The 24,812-nt window shown below is 41.0% G+C and overlaps 1 protein-coding gene across 1 annotated transcript; it reads left to right on the top strand.

Annotated features, from left to right (window-relative positions):
• Positions 1-3,873: 3,873 nt before the first annotated feature.
• saraf (store-operated calcium entry-associated regulatory factor) lies at positions 3,874-24,322 on the top strand. The gene is made up of 6 exons (XM_052020528.1): positions 3,874-4,001; positions 8,018-8,196; positions 13,505-13,901; positions 15,674-15,812; positions 16,948-17,063; positions 22,525-24,322. Exons 1-6 carry the CDS (start codon positions 3,893-3,895, stop codon positions 22,548-22,550), a joined length of 966 nt encoding a protein of 321 aa, XP_051876488.1. The 5' UTR covers positions 3,874-3,892; the 3' UTR covers positions 22,551-24,322.
• Positions 24,323-24,812: the final 490 nt, after the last annotated feature.

The following is a 24,812-nucleotide window of genomic DNA, read 5'->3' as shown; positions in this document are numbered from 1 at the left end:
ATGTGCTATACTGAGGATCTGTGCTGACAGTAGTTTAAGTGATCTTAATAATAGTGATGATAAACTCATAACGGAAAATTGTATTTACAGGGTCCTAGTTGTACATCTTGTTGTAAACTGCAAAATTGAATATCTAAAAGGACAGAAATTTTAGAAAAGCTGTTTTTACACATCCCTTCCTGACTCCTTTCTATTGTTAATAGTTCTCTTCCTCAGATGTTATTCCCTTCTCTTTCAAATCTGCCATCACCACGCTCTGCTTCAAAAATAAACAACCCTTGACCTCTCAATCCTTGTAAGCTACTGATCATCTCCAACCTCTTTCCTTTCCAACATCTCTGAACACGTTACTGAATCCCAAATTTTCAGCCACTTTTCTTAAAACACCTTATTTAGGTTTCCATCATTGCCTCAGTATTGAAATGGCCCTTTCCAAAGTTGCTAGTGACAATTTGCACAGAATGACAAAGATAATTATTCTCTCCTTGTCCTTCTCTTTGTCAGTGACATTGACTTCATCAACGTTCTTCAGTGCCTCTCCATCATCATACAGCTCGTTGCGAGTGCACTCACCAGACCCATTTGTACCTATCCAATTACTGTTAGAGAATCACCAAAATAAATCTGCTTCCTGCACACATACCATTACTTCCAGTTAATCCCAATGTTCTTGAGTTCCTCCTATTCATCACTGGCAAACTGCCCTTTGGTAACATCTGAAAACAAAGCATCAGTGTATGACACACTGATGACACACACCTCTACCATCCCATCAACAATCTCTCCCTCCACTGTTGCTAAATTTTCAGACTACTTGTCCAAGTAGAGAGATTCACTCCAACTAAAAGCCATTGTTGTCACTCCATTGGAGCTGCCTGGCCCGCTAAGTATTTCCATCATTTTATTTTTTTTATTCCTACTCCAGTGTTCTCTGTATCAGGATGAGTTGCTATTACCTGAGCTTCAGTAGGAATGTTTACAAGGACAAAGATATGAGAGTCAAAGTAGGTCAGGGAATTAAATTTCAAGCCATCAACAGCTCAGGCTTCAGCTTATGGAGTGAACAAAGGTGCTTGGAAAGTGATCAACCAATATGTGTTTGGTGTCCACAGTTATAGAGGAATATATAAAATTGAGAGAAATAAAAGGAAATTCCTGTTTCACGATAGTTTCCTTATGCAAAAGCAAAGAAATAAGATTTAATTGCATTTAAGCAATTACAAGTAATGGAAAAATGTTGTAGGAGAGAAGGTGGTAAAAAAGGAAGAAAAGGGAGTGGCATGCAAAAGTTTGTGCACCCGGGTCAAAATTTCTGTTACTGTGAATAGCTAAGCGAGTAAAAGATGACCTGATTTCCAAAAGGCATGAAGTTAAAGATGACACATTTCTTTAATATTTTAAGCAAGATTACTTTTTTTATTTCCATCTTTTACAGTTTTAAAATAACAAAAAAGGAAAAGAGCCCGAAGCAAAAATTTGGGCACCCTGTATGGTCAGTACTCAGTAACGCCCCCTTTGGAAAGTATCACAGCTTGTAAACACTTTCTGTAGTCAGCTAAGAGTCTTTCAGTTCTTGTTTGGGGGATTTTCACCCATTCTTCCTTGCAAAAGGCTTCTACTTCTGTGAGATTCTTGGGTTGTCTTGCATGCACTGCTCTTTTGAGGTCTATTCACAGATCTTCCATAATGTTTTGGTCAGGGGACTGTGAGGGCCATGGCAAAACCTTCAGCTTGTGTCTCTTGAGGTAGTCAATTGTGGATGTTGAGGCGTGTTTAGGATTGTTATTCCTGTTGTAGAAGTCATCCTCTTTTCATCTTCAGCTTTTTTTTTACAGACGGTGTGATGTTTGCTTCCAGAATTTGTTGGTATTTAATTGAATTCATTCTTCCCTCTACCAGTGAAATGTTCCCCGTGCCACTGGCTGCAACACAAGCCTAAAGCATGATCGATTCACCCCCCATGCTTAACAATTGAAGAGGTGTTCTTTTCATGAAATTCTGCACCCTTTTTTCTCCAAACATACCTTTGCTCATTGCAGCCAAAAAGTTCTATTTTAACTTCATCAGTCCACAGGACTTGTTTCCAAAATGCATCATGCTTGATTAGATGTTCCTTTGCAAACTTCTGACGCTGAATTTTGTGGTGAGGATGCAGGAGAGGTTTTCTTCTGATAACTCTTCCTATTTGTGCAGGTGTCGCTACACAGTAGAACAGTGCACCACCACTGCTAAATCTAGCTAAATCTTCCTGAAGGTCTTTTGCAGTCAAACGGGGGTTTTGAATCCTACGAGCAGTTCTCTCGGAAAGTTTTCTTTGTCTTCCAGACCTCAACTTGACCTCTACCGTTCTTGTTAACTGCCATTTCTTAATTACATTATGAACTGAGGAAACGGCTACCTGAAAATGCTTTGCTCTCTTCTTATAGCCTTCTCCTGCTTTGTGGACATCATTTATTTTAATTTTCAGAGTGCTAGGCAGCTGCTTAGAGGAGCCCATGGCTGCTGATTGTTGGGACAAGGTTTGAGGAGTCAGGGTATTTATAAAGCTTTGAAATTTGCATCACCTGGCCTTTCTTAATGATAACTGTGATCAAGCCATAGCCCTAACAAGCTAATGAAGGTCTGAGACCTTGGTAAAAGTTATCTGAGAGCTCAAATCTCTTGAGGTGCCCAAACTTTTGCATGGTGCTCCTTCCCTTTTTTTTCCACTCTAAAATTATACAAAACAAAAATAATACACTAATCTTGCTTAAAATGTTGAAAAGAATGTTTCATCTTTAACTTCATGACTTTTGGACATCAGTTCATCTTCTACTCACTTAACTATTCAAGTATTCACGGGGCAGTACGGTAGCGTAGCGGTTAGCACGACACTATTACAACGCCAACGATCGGGGTTCGATTCCCGTTGCTGTCTGTAAAGAGTTTGCACGTTCTCCCTGTGTCTGCATGGGTTTCCTCCCGGTGCTCCGGTTTCCTCCCACATTCTAAAGACGTACGGGTAGGTTAATTTGGGGGTTTAAAATGGGTGGTGCGGACTCGTTGAGCCAGAAAGGCCTGTTACCATGCTGTAAATAAAATTTAATTTAAATTTAAAAATTAAAAAAAATTAATTTAAAGTAACAGAAATTATGACCAGGGGTGCCCAAACTTTTGCATGCCACTGTATATCAAAGTAGAAAACAGGAATACACAATCTCCCCAAATCAATGTTTGTTTCAATATTAAGTCATAACCATCACCTATTTTTCAGACAACAGGTCCTATTAATGGTTCTGTTGCTGCCATTTTAAATTGTTGTACTTATCTTTCATTTACTTAGTTATCCAGTTACCATTTCCTCTATCTTTTAACCTCTCCTTTTCTGCCACCTTCTTTCCTCCTTTTCCTTGCCTCACCACTTGCTTAAGTTATTCCTGTTCGGATAAAAAGATCTGAGAAATTAACTACTTCTATACAGATAAGGCCACATATGCAATTCTAATTGTATCTTGCTTTTCGGATTCCTGATCGGGGTAACCCTATTCACCAACACGTACCTGGAACTAGATCCACTTATTGACACATTCCAGGTAATAGCAGAAATCACTCTGTTCACCAGGCTAAGACTGGATTCCTTCACCCTAAGCATTGGCCAGAGTAACTTTATTCGCTGGCCCAGGCCTGCAGTCTGGGTCCCTTTATTGACACATTATTACAGAGCCAGGTTAGAGTCCTCATTCACACTTTGCTCACACACCACAAGCAAGACTTTGACCCGACCGCTGTCACCCGACGTCCATGGACCTGCTCCCGGCCCGCTTGGCCCTCACTGTGCCCAGGGAATGACATCACTTGCTGCGTGAGACCTACGTCACTGCATTGTGCCTTTGACCGGGCGGGCTGGGCGCGCATGCGCATTGCGCGGGAGCCGGGAGGCGGTGGCGTCACGGAGATGAGCGGCCTGGGTGTCGTGGCCTGGCTGTGTCTTGGCGCATTGGTGGAGGCGGCGCACGATTCAGGTGAAGGCCGGTTACCTAGTTCGATCCCTGGCACCCAGAACTAGGAGGGACCCCGGGTGAGGTGATGGCGGGGCCATCGGCTGCTCCGGTTCTCGGGCTGTGGGGTTAGTTGGGGCTGGGGCTGGTGCGGTGGCCCTTGGCGTGTTTACCAAACCGCAAGTGTCCGGAAAATAAGGTTTCAGAGCTGCAACTCTGAGTCCTCGAGTACGGCTCGGAAGCAGGCCCTTCGGCCCACCATATCCATGCTTCCCGTGGTACCTACCTGCATTAATTTCATTTACTTACATTGGGTCTAGATGCTTCTTGAGTGCTGTGAGAGTCACTGCCTCCACACCTCTTCAGGAGCGTCTTCCAGACTCCAACCACGCTCCCTGTGCAAAAACTCCCCCCCCCCCCCCAAGAACCGTCTAAACCTCCTCTGTGTAAAGAAATTCATCTTCACTGCTCTTTTAAAGCTCTTGACATCTATATTTCCAGGCTGTTCCAAGTCCTAATTGGAACAGGAGATCAATATTGGCAACTTCCCATCTGAACTAGTATTATTTAGAGTGTTACTCTAACGATCAAGCAGCTTTATGCACACATATTTTATAACTGTCCTGTTGAGTCTCTCTGCCATGTATTTAATAGGACAAGCTATTTACTGATTGACACTGAGTTATTATCTCCACAACTGCTGTTGAATAGTTTTTGGCATTTCTGAACCTAGGTGTAGCAGTAAAAGTCATGCTGTTCCACATAAATCACCATTAGGAGTAAGGTGTGTGCAGAACTGCTAGGTTTAATGGTATGACGTTTAATGGTATGTCTCATAGATCCAGGTTCAATCCTGACATCCAGTGCTGTCTGTGTGGAGTTAGTATGTCCTTCCTGCGACCAAGTGGGTTTCCCCAGCGGCTCCAATATCCCCTCACACCTCAAAGCTGTGGCCACTAAGTTGTGAGTGTTAGAATCTGGGAGGAGTTGATGGGAATGTTGGGTGAATAAAGTAGGATTAATGTAAATGGGTGCTTGATGGTCAGCATGGACTTGGAGGGCTGAAGGGCCTGTATCTATGCTGTTTGACTCTATGACTAAATTTCAGCCAGGGTCTAGGATCTGATTCTGCCGTCAAAAATACCCTGCCTAGGGTTGTGAATCTAACTACAGAATCATTGGCCTAGGTGAAGAGTCTGACTGACGCCTACCACTGATTTCATATGCCACCCAACCTCTCGCCCTCCCCTCGCTCTGAGCCATCTTCCCCCACCACCACCACCTCAAATCCCACGACCTCACACCCCCGGAGCCCTCCACCCCACTCCCCTCTTCTGATCCTGTGCCTGACCTCCTCTTCAATGTTGCCATGTCTTTACCATCCTCAGTGACCTCCCGCTCTCTGATGCAAAGTGGTCTGCTCTCAGGAGGGGCCTCAATTTTCTGCCCCTGCGGCTGTACCTCAACATGTTCTGGGCCTGCTATGATGTTGAGCTCTTCTTTCATCTGCCTCCATGCCTATTTCTCTGATAAGGATTTCTCTCTCTCTCTCCTTTCTCCAACCCTCCTCTTCCACTTGGACACCCCCTTCTGGCCTTTTACCCTCTCAACCTTTTCACTTCCAACTGCTGAAGCAACAATCTTGACTTCTCTGCTCCCCTCACCCACTCTAGCCTGACTCCCTCTGAAATGCAGCTCTCTGCTCACTCTAAACAAATTCCAACTTTGCCATCAAGCCCTCAGACAAGGACAAGTGCTGTTATAATCTAGCAGACTGAACTCTACCTTGCAAAGCTAGTGGCAGCTCTTACACACCACCTCATACCTACCCTCAAATCATTAGCCCATCAATGATCATCAGGGCACCATACTATTACCATCACAGATCTCATCACTTCAGGAGATCTCCCCTCCACAGCCTCCAGCCTGCTAGATCCCCACCTCCATACTGCCTGTTTCTTCCAGCCAAGATTCACAAACAAGACTGTCCTTGTAAGTCCATTGTTTCTGCCCCACTGAGTTTATCTCCTTATACCTCGACTCTATTTTGTCCTGTTAAGTCTCTTCCCACCTACATCTGGGACACCTTGCATGCTCTGCACCATTTTAACAACTTTCAGTTCCCTGGCCTCAACCACCTCATCTTCACCGTGAATCCCTTGATGACTATAAAAAGATTAAGACTACTCTTAAGATGGAAATCAGGAGGGCAAAGAGAGGGTATGAGATGGATTTGGCAGGTAAGGTTAAAGAAAATCCCACAAAGTTCTATAGCTACATTAGGAGTAAAAGGGTGGCCAGGGAGAGAGTAGGTCCCCTTAGAGATCAGCAGGGCCATTGATGTCTTGAGCCACAGGAAATGGGTGGGATTTTTAATGAATATTTCCCCTCCGTGTTTACTGATGAGAAAATCATGGTTGCTCAAGAGATAAAGCAAACTAGTGGAGATGTTTTGGAGAACATTCATATAACCAAGGAGGAGGTATTCGCAGCCTTGCAGCGCATCAATTTCGATAAATCCTCAGGGCCTGACTGATTGCATCCTCAGACTTTGTGGGAGGCTAGAGGAGAAATCGTGGAGGTCCTTGCAGGGATATTTGCTTCATCTCTAGCCACTGGTGAAGTTCCTGAAGACTGGAAGGTGGCTAATGTTGTTCTGTTGTTTAAGAAAGGTAGAAAGGACATGCCAGGGAACTGCAAGCTGGTCAGCCTGACATCAGTATTGGGGAAGTTACTGGAGGGAATTCTGAGGGACAGGATCCACCAGCATTTGGATAGATAGTCTGATTAGGAGGAGTCATCATGGCTTTTGGAGTTTTTTTTTGAAGAGGTAGCCAAAAAGGTAGATGATGGTAGGGCAGTGGCTGTTGTCTACTTGGACTTTAGCAAGGCCTTCGACAAGGTCCCACATGGTAGGCTGGTCTGGAAGGTTAGGTCCCATGGAATCCAGGGAGAGCTAGTTAGGTGGATTCAAAATTGGCTCAGAGGTAGGAAGCAGAGGGTGGTGGTTGAAGGTTGTTTCTCAGAATGGAGGCCGGTGACTAGTGGTGTGCTGCAGGAGTCGGTGATGGGACCTTTGTTATTCGTTATTTATATAAATGATTTGGATGCGAATGCACAAGGTTTGATCAGTAAGTTTGCGGATGACATGAAATTAGGAGGTGGTGTTGATAGTGAAGAAGGTTATCGTAGATTACAGGGGGATCTTGATCAGTTAGGGAAGTGGACCGAGGAGTGGCAAATGGATTTCAATACAGGTTAGTGTGAGGTGATGCATTTTGGAAAGTCAAAAAAGCATAGGACTTGTACTATGAATGGTAGGGCACTGGGGATTGTAATGGAACAGAGGGACCTAGGAGTACAAGTGCATAGTTCGTTGAAAGCAGTGTCACAGGTAGACAGGGTGGTGAAAAGGGCATTTAGCATGCTGACCTTCAGTCAGGGCATTGAGTGTAGGAATTGGGACATCATGTTGCAGTTGTATAAGTCATTGGTGAGGTTGCACAGAGTACTGTGTACAGTTTTGGTCACCCTGGTATAGGAAAGATGTGGTTAAACTGGAAAGAGCGCAGAGAAGATTTGAGGATGTTGAGCTTTAGGGAGAGGTTGGCCAGGCTAGGTCTTTATTTCTTGGAGTGTAGGAGAATGGGGAGTGATCTTAGAGGTTTCGAATATCATTATGGGCATAGATATGGTGTACAGTAGCAGTCTTTTCCCCAGCGTGTGGGAGTTCAAAACTAGGGGGAAGAGATTAAGGGTGAGAGGGGAAAAATTTAAAAGGGATTTGAGGGGCAACATTTTCACGCAGAGGGTATATGGAACAGGCTGCCAGAGGAAGTGGTTGAGGCAGGTACAAGAAGCACTTGGATAGGTGCATGCAGTGGCGGGACTTAGGGGGATATGGGCCAAATGCAGGAAATTGGGACAAGCTAGGTGGGCGTCATGATTGGCATGCACTCATTGGGCTGAAGGGCCTGTATCTGTGTTGTATTGCTCTCTGACTTCATGGCTCTAATTGGAAATATTTGTCATTTCCCCAGAAAGAATCCTCCTTCGAGAAGTCCAAGCTCTGACACTATATAATGGACGATATACAAATGGCCGGAGAACTAACCCCGTGCCCCAGCTGCAGTGTGTTGGCGGCACAGCTGGCTGCACTTCCTTCATTCCACAAGTGGTGCAGTGTTATAATAAAGGCTGGGATGGCTATGATGTACAGGTATGCAAATGAATGATACGTGCACACTTCTAACTATAACAGGAGATGCAAGAGCCTGCTGATGCTGGAATCTGGAGCAATAAACAAGATGCAGGAAGAACCCAACAGGTCAGGCAACAGATGAAGGGTCTCAACTCGAAACATTGACTATTCATTTCCCTCCCTTCTGCTGAGTTCCTCCAGCACCTTGTTTGTTGCTCCAACTATAACAGTGTGGGTTTGGAACTGCTTGTTTTGAAAATAGTGACCAAGGTAGAGTTGTTACCGTAATGTCAATGGAGAAGAGGATTATTATACAAATTCTCAGTTTAGAAGAAATCTATTTTCAGAAATTCTAGTTTGAGTTGAGAGGTAGAGACTGGGCATGACCTTCAATAGCAAGGAATAGAGAAGAAAACAGGAGACACGAGAGACTGCAGATGCTGGAAATCTGGAGCAACACACACAAAATGCTGGAGGAATTCAGTGGATCAGGCAGCATCCATAGAGGAAAATGAACGGTCGACGTTTCGGGCCAAGACCCTTCATCAGGAAGTAAACAGGAATGCTTTAAGAGTTATTTGTATTATTGTTTCCGGTTTTGGGCATGTCTGGCAAAACCAGAATTTATTGCCATTCATAATTCTCATTGAGAATCACATAAGCCACCAGTTTGAACTAATTCGATCATTCTGGTGAAGGTACTACAGTGCTGTTGGGTAGGAGTTCCAGGACTTCGTCCAGCAATGAAGGAGTAGCAGTATATTTCTGAGTCAGGATGGTGTGTGATTTGGAGGGGAACCTGCAAGTAGTGGTGTTACTATGCTCCTGCTATCTTCATTGTTCTTGGTGGTAGAGGTCACAGGTTTGGGAAGTACTTGGGACCTGACTAGTGCCACACCACAGATAATATTAAACAAAGAGGCTGATTAAGTAATAGACCTGGATAGATCAGGAAGTTGTGGTTATGGATTGAGAACGTAACAATGGCAATATGAGCTGCCTTGTTATTATGAATTAACATGGCAGAGGGATTGGTAATTAATCTTTGCAATGACTAGTGCACCCTGTAGCAGCAGAGAAGATAGCGGAGCTTTCTTGAAGTGGCCATTCTGAGAGTGGTTGTTGTTGAGGTCAAAGTGCTGTGTTTGAGATGCAAGTGCTGAGGCTTTATCTCAAGAGACTTTGTCTCAAGAAACTTTTGCAAGGAGGCTGAACAGTGATAAGGTGAGATCTTTTACTTTCCTTTGTAGTCTTGGTAGTTGAGAGATAGCAGTCAGGGCAGCTATATGCTCCTCCTGCAGGATGTGGGAGATTAGGGAAACTTCTAGTGTACCTGATCACTACACCTATGGGAAGTGTGTCCAGCTACACCTCCTGACTGAGGCATTGAGCAGCTGGAACTGCAGTTGCACTCAATCAGGAGCATCCATAATGCTGACAGCATCATAGACAGGAGCTTTACTGAGGTGGTCACACTTAAAGTGCAGGCAGCAAGCTGTTATGTGACCACCAGGAAAGGGAGTGGGCAGAGAGTGCAGGATTCCCTGTGGCCATTCTCCCTATTAACAAGTTTTGTTTACTGTTTGGGGAGTGAGTGTGGCGGAGGGGAGTGGGGATGGCCTTACAGAGGAGAGCAATAGCAGCAGCCAGGCCTGGGGCACAACAACTACCTCTGATGCACAGCAAGGGAGGGTGGAAACAGGGAAAGCTGTAGTGATAGGGGACAGAAAGGAGATTCTGTGGCAGGATGGTGCGTTGCCTTCTGGGTGCCGAGTGGTTGCAGAACATTCTCAAGGAGGAGGGTGACCAGCCAGAGGTACAAAAAGTAATAATATCCTGCAGAGTGAATATAGGGAATTAGCCAAAGGTTAAAAAAGCAAGCCCTCAAGGGTTGTAATCTCTGGATTCCTCCTGGTGCCATGCACTAGTGAGAGTAGGGATAGGAAGATAGGGTAGATGAATGTGCGGCTAAGGAGCTGGTGCAGGAAGGAGAGATTTGGGTTCTTGAACCATTGGGATCTCTTCTGGGGCAGGGGTGACCTGTACCTGAACTGGAGGGAGACTAATATCCTCGGAAGGACATTTGCTAGTGCTACTTGGGAGCGTTTAAGCTAGTGTGACGGGGGTGGGGGGGGAAGACCCAAAGGTGTATGAACTACATTTATATTAATGCAACAAGCTTGACAGGTAAAATGGATGAACTTGGGGCATGGATAGGCATATGGAACTGGGTTATTATAGCTATTACAGAAATATGGTTGAGGATGGGTAAGACTGTCATCTCAGTGTTCCGGGGTACAAATGCTACAGGCAGGATAGAAGACGAGGTGAAAGAGGAGGGGGAGTTGTGTTTTTGATTAGCGAGAACATCTTGGCAAGAATATTCTTATGGAATCGTCCAGTGAGGCTATATCGGTAGAACTTAGAAATAAAAAGTGGGTGATCACTTTGATGGATTGTACTACAGGCCCCGAGTAGTCAGCAGGAAATAGAGGAGCAAATATGTAGGGAGATTACATATAGGTGTAGGAATAATAGTAGGTTGTGATAGTAGATGATTTTAACATTTCTAATATTGACTGGGACTTGGATGGGGCAGAAATGTTAATTGTGTCCAGGAAAGTGTTCTCGAGCAATCTGTAGATGGCCATACTAGAGAGGGGGCAACAATTGACCTCCTATTTGGAAATTAGTGTCAGTGGTAGAGCACTTTGGGACCAGTGACATAACTATTTCAAAACTATTGAAATTATGGAAAAAGACGGGAGTGGTTCACAAGAACAAGTCCTAAATTGGGGCAAGGTTGATTTTGATGGCATTAGACAGGAACTTGCAAAAGCTTGATTGGGAGAGGCTGTTAGCAGGTAAAGGCCAAGTGGGAGGCTTTCCAAAGTGAGATGTGGGGAGTTCAGCGCCATCTGTAAATTCGCAGATGACACCACTGTTATTGACAGAATCTCAGATGGTGACGAGGGGGCGTACAGGAGTGAGATAGATCTGCTGGTTGAGTGGTGTCGCAACAACAACCGCGCACTTGACGTCAGCAAGATCAAGGAATTGATTGTGGACTTCAGGTAGGGGAAGTCGGGAGAACACATACCAGTCCTCGTTGAGGGTCGGCTGTGGAAAGGGTGAACAGCTTCAAGTTCCTGGGCATCAACATCTCAGAGGATCTATCCTGGGCCAAACACATTGATGCAGTCACGAAGAAGGCATGCCAGCGGCTCTACTTCATTCGGAGTTTGAGGAGATTTGGTATGTCACTAAGGACTCTTGCAAATTTCTATAGATGTGCAGTGGAGAGCATTCTGACTCCAATGGATTTGAGGCTCCAATGTGCAGGATCAAAAGAGGCTGCAGAGGGTTGTAGACTCAGCCAGCTCCATCATGGGCACAACCCTCCCCACCATCGAGGACATCTTCAAGAGGCGGTGCTTCAAGATGGCAGCATCCATCATTAAGGACCCTCGCCATCTGGAATGTGCCCTCTTCTCATTACTACCATCAAGGAGGAGGTACAGGAGCCTGAAGACCCACACTCAACATTTTAGAAACAGCTTCTTTCCCTTTGCCATCAGATTTCTGAATGGTCCATGAACACTAAATCATTATTCCTCTATTGCAATACTTTATTTATTTTTTGGTAACCTGTAGTAATTTTTATGTCTTGCACAGTACTGCTGCCGCAAAACAACATATTTCACTACATATGTCAGTGATAATAGATCTGATTCTGAACATGTTCCGGTTAAATTGAAGGGCAAGACTGGCAGGATTAGGAAACCCTGGTTGATGAGAGATATTAAGAAAAGAAGAGGCATGTGTCAGGTATCAATTGAATCCCTTGAGTACAAGGGATGTAGGAGTACACTTATGAGAGAAATCAGGAGGGAAAAAGGAAGACTTGAGATAGCTATAGCAGATAAGGTAAGGGAGAATCCTAAGAGATCCTGCAAGTATATTAAGAGCGAAAAGGTAACTAGGGAGAGAATAGGTCCCTTGGGGATCAGTGTGGTCATCTACGTGTGGAGCCACAGGAGATGGGCGAGCTTTTAAATTAATATTTCTTGTCTGTATTTACTGTGGAGGAGGTCATGGAAGTCAGGAAATTCAGGGAAAAGAATATCTTGAAGCATATCCACGTTACAAAAGAAGAGGTGCTGGCAGTCTTAAAGCGCATAAAGGTGGATAAGTACTTGGGGCCTGACCAAGTGTTTCCTCAGACATTGTGGGAAGCCAGGGAAGAAGTTGCTGGGGCCCTAGCAGAGATATTTGTATCATCAATAGCCATAGGTGAGCTACCAGAAGACTCGAATGTGCTAATGATGTCCTTATTTAAGAAGGGCTGCAAGGACAAGCCAGGAAACTCCAGGCTAGTGAGCCTAACATCGGTGGTGGGGAAAGCTGCTGGAGGGGATTTTGAGAGACAGGATCAACCTGCATTTGAAAAAGCAAGGACTGATTAGGGATAGTCAGCATGACTTTGTGTGTGGGGAAATCATGTCTCTCAAATTTGATTTGAGTTTTTTTTTGAAAAGATGACCAAGAGGATTGATGTGGGCATTGTAGGCTTGTCTGGAAGGTCAGATCACATGGGATCCAGGGTGAGCTAGCCAATTGAATATAAATTTGGCTCGGTGGAAGGAGTCAGAAGATGGTAGTGGAGGGTTGTTTTTCAGATTAGAGGCCTACGACACATGGTGTGACGCAGGAGTCCGTGTTATTGTTTGTCATCTATATTAATGATTTGGATGACAATGTAGGTGGCATTATTAGTAAGTTTGCGTATGACACCAAAATTGGTTGTAGAGTGGACCATGAAGAAGGTTATCTAAGATTACAAAAGAATGTAGTTCATCAGGGAAAGAGGGCCAAGGAATGACAGATAGAATTTAATGTGTAGTGATGCATTTAGGGTTAGGTGTTCAATTGCAATTTTATTTCCTCAAAACAGGGTTGCGAATTCATTGAATGGACTGTTAAGGGAGACGGTTGGAGTGTTCATATGATTGGTAATAATTTTTTTTAAATGTGGAAAGATGCGTGGGGAACAGTTTTTTTATTCGGGGGTAAAAGAAACATAGGGAATGAAGTTTCGACCTGGAATGCAGTACTTTGTAAAAATGATGGACGGAGCTTATTTTTACAAAAAGAAATTAGATACTTGAAAAGGGGGTGAGAGGGAAAGGTTTTTTACAATGGTCTTTTCTGCAATGATTCTTTGACCTTTTTATACTGATTGAAGAATCAACTGGTCAAAGCCAAGGTTTTAATTATCTATCTGTATGCATTTAAAAAAAAATCTGTTTTTCCCTTTCCTACACAGTGGGAATGCAAGGCAGATATGGACATTGCTTATCGATTTGGAGCAATCACTGTCAGTTGTGAAGGTTACAACTATCCAGAAGATCCTTACATTTTGAGGGGATCTTGTGGCTTGGAATACGTTATAGATCTTACTGAGGAAGGTCATCGTAGGAAAAAAGATAATTCTGGATTCGTTCATCGCTCATCTAACTATGAAAATCCTGTGGTATTCAGCAATTCGTCTGATATTATGGTGGTACTCTTACTATTTGGCCTTGCCTATTTGGTGTATATGACATGTTTGAGAAACCAACAGAATGGTAACCAGCCTGGCCCAGAAGGTGATGACGATTTTCACAGCACAGCAGGTCCTTCAACATGTCCACCGCCTCCTGGCTTTAGACCAGCCTACACGGGTAAGTTCACTAGGATCCTTCAATAAGATGCTATGAGAACAGGATAGATGTAGGAAGGAATGACTGTTTTAACATTCAAAAGGAGGATATTGAGCTGGTTAAACAAGTTGTCCATTTATTTCCACTACTCATTCCTTTCCCTATACATATAATTTTTTCTTTTTCTAGTACATTTTCCACAGATCCTGCTAAAGATTTTGTTTGCACCCCTCTATAGGGCATTAATATTTAATGACGGTATAAAATATTTCTCCTAAGCTGTCCCTTTTGTGATGATCTAGCATGTATACTTCCCAACTATTGATTTGCATCTAATAAAATAGTTTTTCTATGTTTAATTCATTAAAACTCTACTTTTGATATGCATTTTGACTTTGCCAGCATCTAGGAAATTTCTCTCCTACAACATCTCAAGTACCCCTTTCTCAACTGCCAGCTTTCTGAAATTTACTATTAACCACTGGTACTCCAAATAATCCATCCAATAAGGAATTATTATAGAATTCAGTTCCAAAATCTGCCACTTGACATTTACCTTTACAGAATATTTCTTTCAAATCACCACTGAGACTTTTCTGGTGTAAATATTCTTACTTTCTATGACACCTATCTGATTTTTCCCATCTTGAGTAAAAGTTTAGTTACCTTTCAGTGTCCCCCTCCTCAATAAAAACAAAACACTGGAAACATTCAGCTGAGCAGTTCCAGCATTTTCTGCTTGTCTCTTCAGAATTCCGGCTTCTGTAGTTCACCCCTCCGCACCCCACCAACCCCCCCCCCCATGTCTGGATGTCTTTTTCAGAATATGGTGACCACAGTGGCTACTCTGTAAGGCCGGATCAGCGCTTTCTGCAAAAGCAGAATCAGTTCCTGAGGTTTGTGCTCGGATCCTCCAAATGCCGTCCATTTGGTGCTGTTCACTGCAGTTGCACACACTGCTAATAACCTCGGTGACCCAAAGTATATAAGTGCTATCCATTAATCCCATTAAATGTTATCATACCTATTCCCACCACCCACCCAAGGAGTGAGAATGGTGGATAAAGAGAGTGAGGGGGTTTTGGGGGCAGTTTGGAGAAGGAGAAAGCCAGGTGTTGGGAACTGATCAAAATCCTGCTGCTGCTTCACCCTCCCCGTCCCACCTTAGTGCACACTCACACTGGAGAGTGGGGGTGGGGGGGGGGGGTGGTAATCAATTCCAGAGTGCTTTCCTGGATCCTTGCTCCTCTCCTTTTGCGGTATCTCATTGAATGGTCCGTTCCAAGTTATTTACAATGTAGTCTACTAATCCCTTATGCAATTCCTGAATTCTTGAAAGTGCAACTCCCGCTTGGAGGAAAGTTCAGAGGTCGGTAATTTCATTGTTTCTGTGGATGAGCTAGGGACACGTGTACTAATTCCAATGAACGATAGATTTTTATGATACCATTCTGCCCTTATCTGGTCACATTTCCTCTCACGCTGTTCTCAAATTCTTGAATGTATAACTCACTCTTGGGGGTCAGGTTAATATGTCTATAATTTAAATGTTTATGCATGGGTGGTCTGGATTTGAAGTATTTCCCTCATTTATTATTTTAAAAGTTTGCCAACCTGAAATTTATATTCTTTTTAATGAAGCGCCTAGGTTTAATTTAAAATGGACAACATTATGATCACTATATGCTAAACATTTCTTCACTTCAACTTTTCACTTGATCTTTCTCATAGACTTGGAGTAAATCGAATATTGCTTTACCCTTTTAAGTTCTCTCACCTTTATCTATTTTCAGGGTACACAGCAAATGAAGGCTATTATGGCAAGGCCAATCAGAACTCTGGTGGATATCAACCAGGTCGTAGCTCAAGACCAGGGTTTTGGACTGGAGTGGGAGCAGGTGGTTTGCTTGGGTACTTGTTTGGCAGCAGAAGGTATGTCATATGTAGATCTAATTTAACAGATGTAAGCACACTACTTAATACCATTCTGTGCTGTGATAATTTTACTTTGGATTATTGATTTTAAGTATTATTAGTTAGAATATGGCTTCGACTTGATGATCTTTATAAAGATATTGGTGTGTTCTTTATTGGCACTTCTAGATGATATCTGGGTGAAACAATGAAAGTGGTGTCTGCAGCTCGTGCATATTTTAGGTGGAAAGTTTGGTTATCTTAGTAAAAGGGTTGAATGTGCATGTAATGACAATCTGCAGCATACAGAGTGGGCAGACTGTAGGAATGGCACAGGAGCATGAACATACTTCTACATCAATTTTTTGAATGTTTTACTTCTCTGTCCTCACTGATCATGGAACTAATACAGTCCTGTTCCCAAACAATGGTCTGTATATCTTCCCTCTTCCTAGGTTTGAGTCACTATCCTCTGCTTTTATTATCTGTAAATGGTTCAGTTCATCTCTTTTAAGCACCTTCATTTATTTTAAATGTATCACATTCACAGAACTTCTGTTGTCAACATGATTTGTCAAATTATTAAGAAACTCAGTAAAGCAAAACTTCCTTCCCATATATTCCATTCCATACTTTAAGATACACATGGCCCTTTAAGTCCTCAAAATGGCGAGCAAGAAGTGCATGCATGTCTCCAACCAGAAGTACACTACCAGGCATATTGGCATCTTGCCCACTCCTAATTGATGTTAGGAGCTTTTCTAAATAAGCTGAAGAATTCGGAACAGAATTCTACCCAGCTTTTTCCCACAATTATTTGTTTGGATATACTGATTTGGACCCTCACTTACCAACTTGCAAGCCTGTCTCCTTTTTTTTTAGCATCTCTCCTGGATGTCTAGGCTGATGGCTGCTAATTTGGTGAACAGTTTTACCCATTTTACTCCTGGAAAATTGGTGTAACAACTACCAGTTTCTAACCCTGCAAATTCCGTACAGTACAAGGGAAAGCTTGTGGCTTTAATGGCATTATAGAGTAAAGGGATTGCAGAAAAAGTCTCCACACTCCAACCATAAAGTTCCAATGTTTGTGGCAAATTTTAATTATGACTATTGTGTTTAAGGTAAGCATTAATGATTTTTTTCTTTTCAGATCTCAGCCAAGCAATTCGTTCCATCCATACCACAGGGAGAATCCTGCATTTTACCCACAGCAAAGGCAGGAGAATAATTGGAAACCTGAAAACACAGGAAGCAGAACTGTGTCAGGTATATATACTTCCTTGTGTGTGATGTACAAAATGCTGCAGTGTTTCTCACTGTCATTTTGCTGCTTTACAGTTTTCTCTGCTGTGCCCAAAATGACTCCTTACTAGGAGTCCAGTTATTGGTTTGTAATACTACAAAGTCCTAGACAGAGTAATTTGCAAAGTGAAACTAAGCTTTAGCATGCACGTAAGCTAAAGTTGTACCAAGATAAGTCTACTTCACATTAAAAACCGTGCTTTTCACCTGAATGCATCATAAACCCAGAATTTGAAATTCTCAGTGTTTTCCTTTGAAGAAGCACTGGGTCTGCTGCTGGACAAATCAACAAGGATTTGAATTTCTTTGCTTTATCCAGACAAGTTTCACTTTTTAACCTTCTCCATGATGCATGTAATTAACAACACGTCTGGTCTCTTCTATTGCCACCTTAAAACAAAATATTTCTTTCTCTTGAAACAAAAGTTTAGTAAGAACTATAAATACTTGGACTTTCTGGGAATTATAATGGGTTTCTGTGTTTCCTTCAACAGCTTTATAAAAACCCAACAGAATCCCCACATGTTGGTAGGTGCTAGCCTGAAAAAAAATCATCATTCTTCTTGTTCCTTCTGGTGTCATTTCTCATTTTGCTGACTTTCATCTTAGTTTATCCTTGTGCTTCTACTTCTTGTTTTCAGTTGTGTCCTTTCAGATAGTGAATTGTAAATTGAAGTATGATATAATGCCATGGAGTGGCCAGTGTTTTAAAGGTTCCATTTTCTATGAGGTTTGCAGGAAAAATGTGTCCATCAGAAGTTTCCTTCCATTCTCAACTCTCAGGATGTCCTATCCCTATTTACCTTGTTTCCTTCATCAATTTAACACAATCAACATCAGATTACTTCACATGCTGGCTGCTCTACTACTCAATCCCAGTGCAGTTCTTTTGCCCGTATATCCTACTGAACCCCTACATCCTCCCTTCCCAGGTCATCTAGAGCCTTCCATTTTGCATCCCTCTCAAGCACACTTGCTCTCGAGTGTTATCAGAAGCCAGTTATTTCTCAACTGATAATTTCTTCTTTTGTCCTACTTTTCTCTCCTATCAATTTCATTGAGTGATTTCGTGTTGAAAAACAAGGCTAATTGCCTTGCTTTCATGCATATGAACAAAAGCTACACTCGCCTCTAAAATAAGAAAACACATTCTAACTAATTCTACCGAACTAAAGCTTTTGAAGTTTCAAGTTTTGTTTGAATAATTTTGAAAATTAAGTTAGTACTTAAGCCTCAATGCATATTCTTCAATAAAACTGGTAAGTGATGCCACATCCTGGAAAATTAGGAATTGTACCACAGGCAGCCTACTAAGGAAATCACAGATCCAGACAAAAATAGCAATTCCAAATTAGGCTTTGGGGAGAGCAAGGTGTTAAAGTTTAAAAGCTTTCTATTGAAGAATTAAAAGGCATAAGACAATTTGATGGATACATTTACTGATGCTGTTTCAAAAGTTCAAACTTCAAATATGTTACTTTTGTTACTGAGAAATAAAATTGGAGACATTCTTTTTCCAGAAAGTAAATGGCAGCTATGTCTTTGACCAAAAAGATAGTTTAAGCACTACATAATGTTATTACAAGGAGCTGTGACAAGTCATTTCTCAGATTTAACATTGAAAACTTTAACGTCATAACCTCAGGGAATGTACAAAAAATTACCAAGTAATTGCATTCATTTCAACCTTGGAAATTTTAGCGGAAACTTGTGTAATTTTTTTTCAATGAGGGCAAGACACATTAATGATATAGATTCAAGAAATTTGCTGAGGTTTTGGCTTGCCACTGCTAAAACTACACAGTGGAATCAAGATACTGATGTGTGCTTCAAGTTGCCCATCAGCACCTTGCACATGACACAGTCAAATAACAGAGAATATTATACATAATTGCATACAGAGAGAATAGAAGTGGGAATGGCTATGTAGATGCACTGAAGTATAGGCACAGTTGTGATTGTGTGAATGGCCACTTGTATGTTATCATTCTTTGTGGGCTTGGGATAAGTCAGCTTATTAAAATATTGGCATTGGGATTGCATGACACTTGGCTGCATCCAAGATGGGAAAGCTATAAAATGAGAGAAAGAAGAGGAAGGAAAGAGAAATGCTGCAGAGTGACTCATTTGTCTCTTTTATAGTTGGGCAAAACAATTCTTGCAAAACTTCAAAACCTGAAAAGATTGAAGCCCTAATGTTCCTGATGCCACTTTTGTCTATTTCTGCCATGCCATGAGATCTCCAGACTAGACTGCCTCTTCCTCTCATTTGCCACCTTCTGTTGTAGTCAGAGGTGAAAGTAAGCCTGCTTACTTGCCTACTGGCTTACAAGTAGGCCGATGCAGTTGACCAGTAAGAAAGTGAATAACACTTTGCAGTATGACCATACCAATAAGAAGTTTGAATTCCTTTCATCACTGGTTGCTGGTGAAAGGAAGGGAAGTACAGTGCATAAGATGAATATTTTACCAAAATTTTTGTATCTATTTCAGGCGATTCCAACCTTTATTTTGAAATCCTTTCTCGACACTATTGATTCCAAAATTCTTTCATATATATATGGCAGAATAAAAACCCAAGGTTAAGTAAGAAATATTTACAAAGATTAAAAAAGGATGCTGGTATGGCTTCGCCTAATTTTAGATTTTACTATTGAGCAATTAATATTAGATACTTAATTTTCTGGGCACAAGATTTAGATGCAACTCATTGTCCCTGTTGGGTACACCTTGAGTGTGAATCAGTGCAAGGATTTTCATTAGTTTCTATTTTAGGAGCTTCATTCCCTTTTGCATTTACTAAATTGAGTAAACAAGTGACTAATCCAATAGTTAAACATACAATACAAATATGGTTTCAATTTCATAAATTCTTTGGAGTGATTAAATTTAATTTATCAAGTCCCATTCAATCTCATTTTTTCTTTCAACCATCTAGAATTGACTCAGCTGTTTCCTTTGGAGAATGAAGGGAATAACATGTTTTTGAGATTTATTCATTGATAGCTGTTTTTTATCTTTTGAATAGTTGTCTAATAAACACAATCTGCCTAGATCACACTTTTTTTGATATTTATAGATGAGAAATTTTTTAAAAGTTACTTTACCTTCTTTTCCGACACCATTTAAAATAGAAATTACGGAAAATATTTTAGGTTTTAATCCTTATCAGAAGGGCCTGATAGCAATAATTTATGATCGGATTATGAAAATACGTTCAGAGGAACTTGATAAAATTAAGAATGAATGGGAAAGAGAACTCCAGATACTTTTACCTACAGAGACATGGAAGAAAATTAGTTAATACATCTTCAATGTGTGCTAGACACTCTTTGATACAGTTTAAGGTGGTTCACAGGACTCATGTCCAAAGACAAAGTTAGTCTGTTTTTATCATCATATAAATCCTATATGTGACAGATGTAATTCGAAGGTGGCTTCCCTGACACACGTTTTGGTCCTGTCCCCTTTTGGAAAAATATTGGAAAGATATTTTTAACATTATTTCATCTGTATTGAATATTGATTTACAACCTCATCCTATTACTGCAATTTTTGGGTTACCAATGATGGAATCTCGCCATTTGTCTGCTTCTACTTGTTGTATGATCACCTTTGTCACATTAATGGCCAAGCGATCCAGTTATTCAATATTTCCATATGATATAAGCTACCTTTTTCAGAGCCCTCTCAATAACCCTTGAATGCAGAGGAGCGGAGTTGACGACATAGTAATGTTTCTTTTTCTTTTTAATTCAAGGACTATCAGTCCAATTTTTTTTTGAAGTTTTTGGGTTTTTTTTGGTTTATTATCAATATTTTTTTTGATTTGGGGGTTCTTCCATATAATTAAATTTCATTTCTGTTCAATCTTTCCTTTTGTATTTGTTCACTTAATAAGAGAACAGGAGGTCTGGATTACTTTTTTTACTCCTTGTGATTATATATTTTAACTGTTGTGATTGCTATCCTGATCTCTTAGCACCATATGTATAATTACTTATGTTAAATATATTTGTACTAATTTGAAAATTAATAAAAAGATTGAAAAAGAAAGGAGGTACAGTGCAACTACAATAATCCACCATCCTATTGTTTGGAAATCCTGATGGTTTGGCATCTGGCTCATTGTGTCCCCATTTCCCGATGCTCCTTTTAAACTCACTGAGTTAGCCTGAAGCTTTGTTATACCACTGTAATTTTTATTTGTTATGTACTACATAGCATCTAAAAAGAGTGAATTAAAATTGTGTTGAGGTATCAACAGGAATGATATCCAATGGATCAGAAAATCTGCTAGCCCAGCTCAGAAGGTGTTAGATTGTCAGAATTTTATTATAATATAGATATGAATGTATGCAAAAGGAAAATAAAATATTTATCAAACTAAAGGAAAGAGTGAATGATTATACAGCACCTTGCATGACCTCAGGGTGTCTGAAACATTTTATGACTGATAAAGTATTTTTGAAGCATGCTCATTGATGTGATGATAGGAAATGCATTCTAGGTCCATAGCAAGATATCACAAAAGTAAATGTAATGAAGTCAAAATAATTTAAGTAATTAGTTTGATTGGTTGCAAATTAAATATTGGCAGTTAACAGGAAGGACATCATTATTCAGAAGAAAAATGTAATGGGATCCTTGTAACTAAAAAACCAAATGAAAAGTGTTCTTAGTTTCTCATTCAAAGGGCAGTACTAACAGCACCGTGCCCCCTCATTTCGCTGAGATGTAAACTCATGTTTCTAGAGTGCATTTGGAACCCTCAGCGTCTGACTTGTATCACTGAACTACAGTTGTTACCATAGTTCCTCCACATTGCATTCGATAACTTTTTTAAATTAAATTTTATTTACAACGTGGTAACAGGCCCTTCCGGCCCAATGAGTCCGCGCCGCCCATTTTAAACCCAAATTAACCTACCCGTACGTCTTTGGAATGTGGGAGGAAACCGGAGCACCCGGAGGAAACCCACGCAGACACGGGAGAACGTACAAACTCCTTACAGACAGCGACGGGAATCGAACCCCGATCGCTGGTGCTGTAATAGCGTCGCGCTAACCACTACGCTACCGTGCCGTTATCAAAACTTTGGTGTTAGTTTACTCTGTTACATTTAAGTATATCGTAAATTCATGGCAGGCCAACATTTGAATTACCAGAGAAAGTAATGAATTTGGAAGTTCTTGGATTCTGTCAAGAAGCAATGCAGATTAAACCATCTAGACTTTAATATCAGTTTGAGTAAAATAATCTGTTTAAATGGATTATCTCAATCTTAAATTGTAAATGGTCCAGTAATGAGTGGGGTGTGCTCTGCTTTAATTTATCCCATTGTCTAAATGTAATTGCACATAAAATATGCTTAATCATACTTGGCAGATTAAAGAAATTCAATTTGCTTCTCTTTTTTAAACAGGTTTTGGTGGGACAAAAAGAAGATAAGGAAATGAGCTACAAGAGCCATGCAAAAATTTAGTTGGTCAAAGGTTGCTGCTTCAGTCTGGCAGTATATTCTGAGGATGTCGAAGAAAGACATACTTGCATTGCTCTGTAATTTTAGAAATTTAATTGACTTATGTAAACATGCTATCTTATTCAATTTTTTAAAATACTGTGTTTGGAACCTGCAACACAGTTAGGGTGTACTGCAAAATGTGAAAAATGTTCATGTATGCATGAGCATTCAAGTCAAGAGTGGAGTTTTAATTATCTAAGTCAGTTTGAAGTAATGTATCATAAATTTAAAGGAAGCAAAATTTGGGAATCCTGGGTATACTGTGAAATATTCCCTATTAGTGAGGCACAATTTAAATATTCTGGGAGCTAGAAGTTTGTAGAATAGAACAAAAATCATTAGTTCAAACTAATAATTGTTTCTGGTAAATTTTCAGTCTTGGCTATCTTGGCTATCACTTTCACTAGTGATTCTGATAATTAGTTGTTTAAATAACTAAATGTTATTTCGGGCAGGAGGGCAGCTGATTGTTACAAATATGTATGGATCAATATTCAGCAGCAGGACCTACTCAATATTTAATTTTACTTCTCAAAAAAAGGTTTCAGGCTATCCTGTTTTGTGGGGTTCTTCATGGATCCTCCCACTGATTTTCTCCAGTCACTGGTTTCTAGCCCCACTTCTTTCCCTGCGGGCTTGCATTCTTCCAAGCAATATAAAATTCCTTCTGCCCTGCAGGAATGTCTACAATTCCTTCAAGTGTTCTAATTCATGGATTGTCTTTGGTTGGTTTCACTGTTTACAAATATTATGGGGGATGGGGTGGGAGGAGGTGGTTAACCTTCACATGTAAGAGTCTGCCTTTGCTAGATGGGATCTGATTGCTGAATGATGAGTGGGGGGAAATAGTTATCTAGTTCTGCCATAACTTGAAGATCAAAAAAAAGTGCAGGTGCTGGAAATCTGAAAATGCTGGAAACACTCAGCAGGTCAGGTAGCATCTGGAAATAGAAACAATTACCATATCAGGTCAAATGCCTTCAACGGAACAGCAGGTTAGTTTTCAGTTTCATAGAAGGTGGGGGAGGGATGGAAAGGACAGAAGAAATATCTGTATTGGGTTGAGGCCAGGGTTGCTAAAGTGATCCTGCTGTTTATGGGACACTCTAGTTAATAGACAAATGAAGACAATACGAAAGAGAGTGAGAGTGAAAGGGCAATGGTAAAGCTTCGAAATGCAGTTCAGACCTGTCTCTCAATCCTTAAACCAAAAGCTAAGTGCTGGAATAGCCGAATAGCTCAGGCAGTGTTCGTAAAGAGAGAAAATCTGAATTAATAGTGCAGATGAATAACCTTACAACAGAACTGACTCATTCTGGTACAAACAAAAAGCAAACTATATGAAATTAGTTCTTCTACCATCCTGGTGGTAGTATGATACAATAATTTATCATTAATAATTGAATGTCAACATCAATCCTCATCAATTAGTCTTTAATAGATCCAGAAGCAACTTCAAGAAGATGCTTTTGAAGAGGAGTTTGGAAAACATGGATCAAAACTCAGCATTTATATTTGGTATTTGTGTCTTAATATTCATGTCTTTTTGTGATTCCCTACCCTTTTCCCAGTTGGAGGTTCTGCACAGTGTGGCATTACTTTTGCTCTGATGATTACTGCACAAAGATACCAGTGCTGTTCAGTTTGTAAATATTCAGCCAGTTCCTCAATAAAATTCTGACTTATTCCTGTCTCTGAAGACACAGCCTCCCCTTCACCCTGTAGTATTTCCCTGTGAGTCTTTTAAAATTTACACTGATAATGAATTATTTCTACTCCTCATTTGCCAAGAGGAAGCTTCAGATTTCTGCTGGCATCTTGCTCAAAAGTTCCCTGGATTTACTTGCCTAAGTAGAATCGAAGAATTTGTAATCACAGCAAGAAAGATGCTGTTCTCTGGGTGGAAATTAATTTCAGCCTTTCCTCTTCTATCAAAATGTAGATCTGTTCATTGGGAGGGATACAAGTACATCACAGAGAAAAGCAGGCTGCAATGTCATGGATGCACTGAGTGAAAACCTATTGCTTAGGACAGACCTCCAGATTAAAAGAAAAGAAAATGATGTCAAGTTTTTAGTTACACAAATAGGTGATTTTTGGGATCCAACATCTAATTTTTTTGATGGGGTGCAGGATGGGGCACTGCATAACTTGTATAAATTCAGGAAGTTCCTGTGAGCTGATCTTTT

The sequence above is a fragment of the Pristis pectinata genome, chromosome 7, assembly GCF_009764475.1.
Source record: "Pristis pectinata isolate sPriPec2 chromosome 7, sPriPec2.1.pri, whole genome shotgun sequence".
NCBI classification, from domain to species: Eukaryota; Metazoa; Chordata; class Chondrichthyes; order Rhinopristiformes; family Pristidae; genus Pristis; species Pristis pectinata.
The sequence above is the reverse complement of the archived record's forward strand: the minus strand, read 5'-3'. Positions and strand labels throughout refer to the sequence as shown.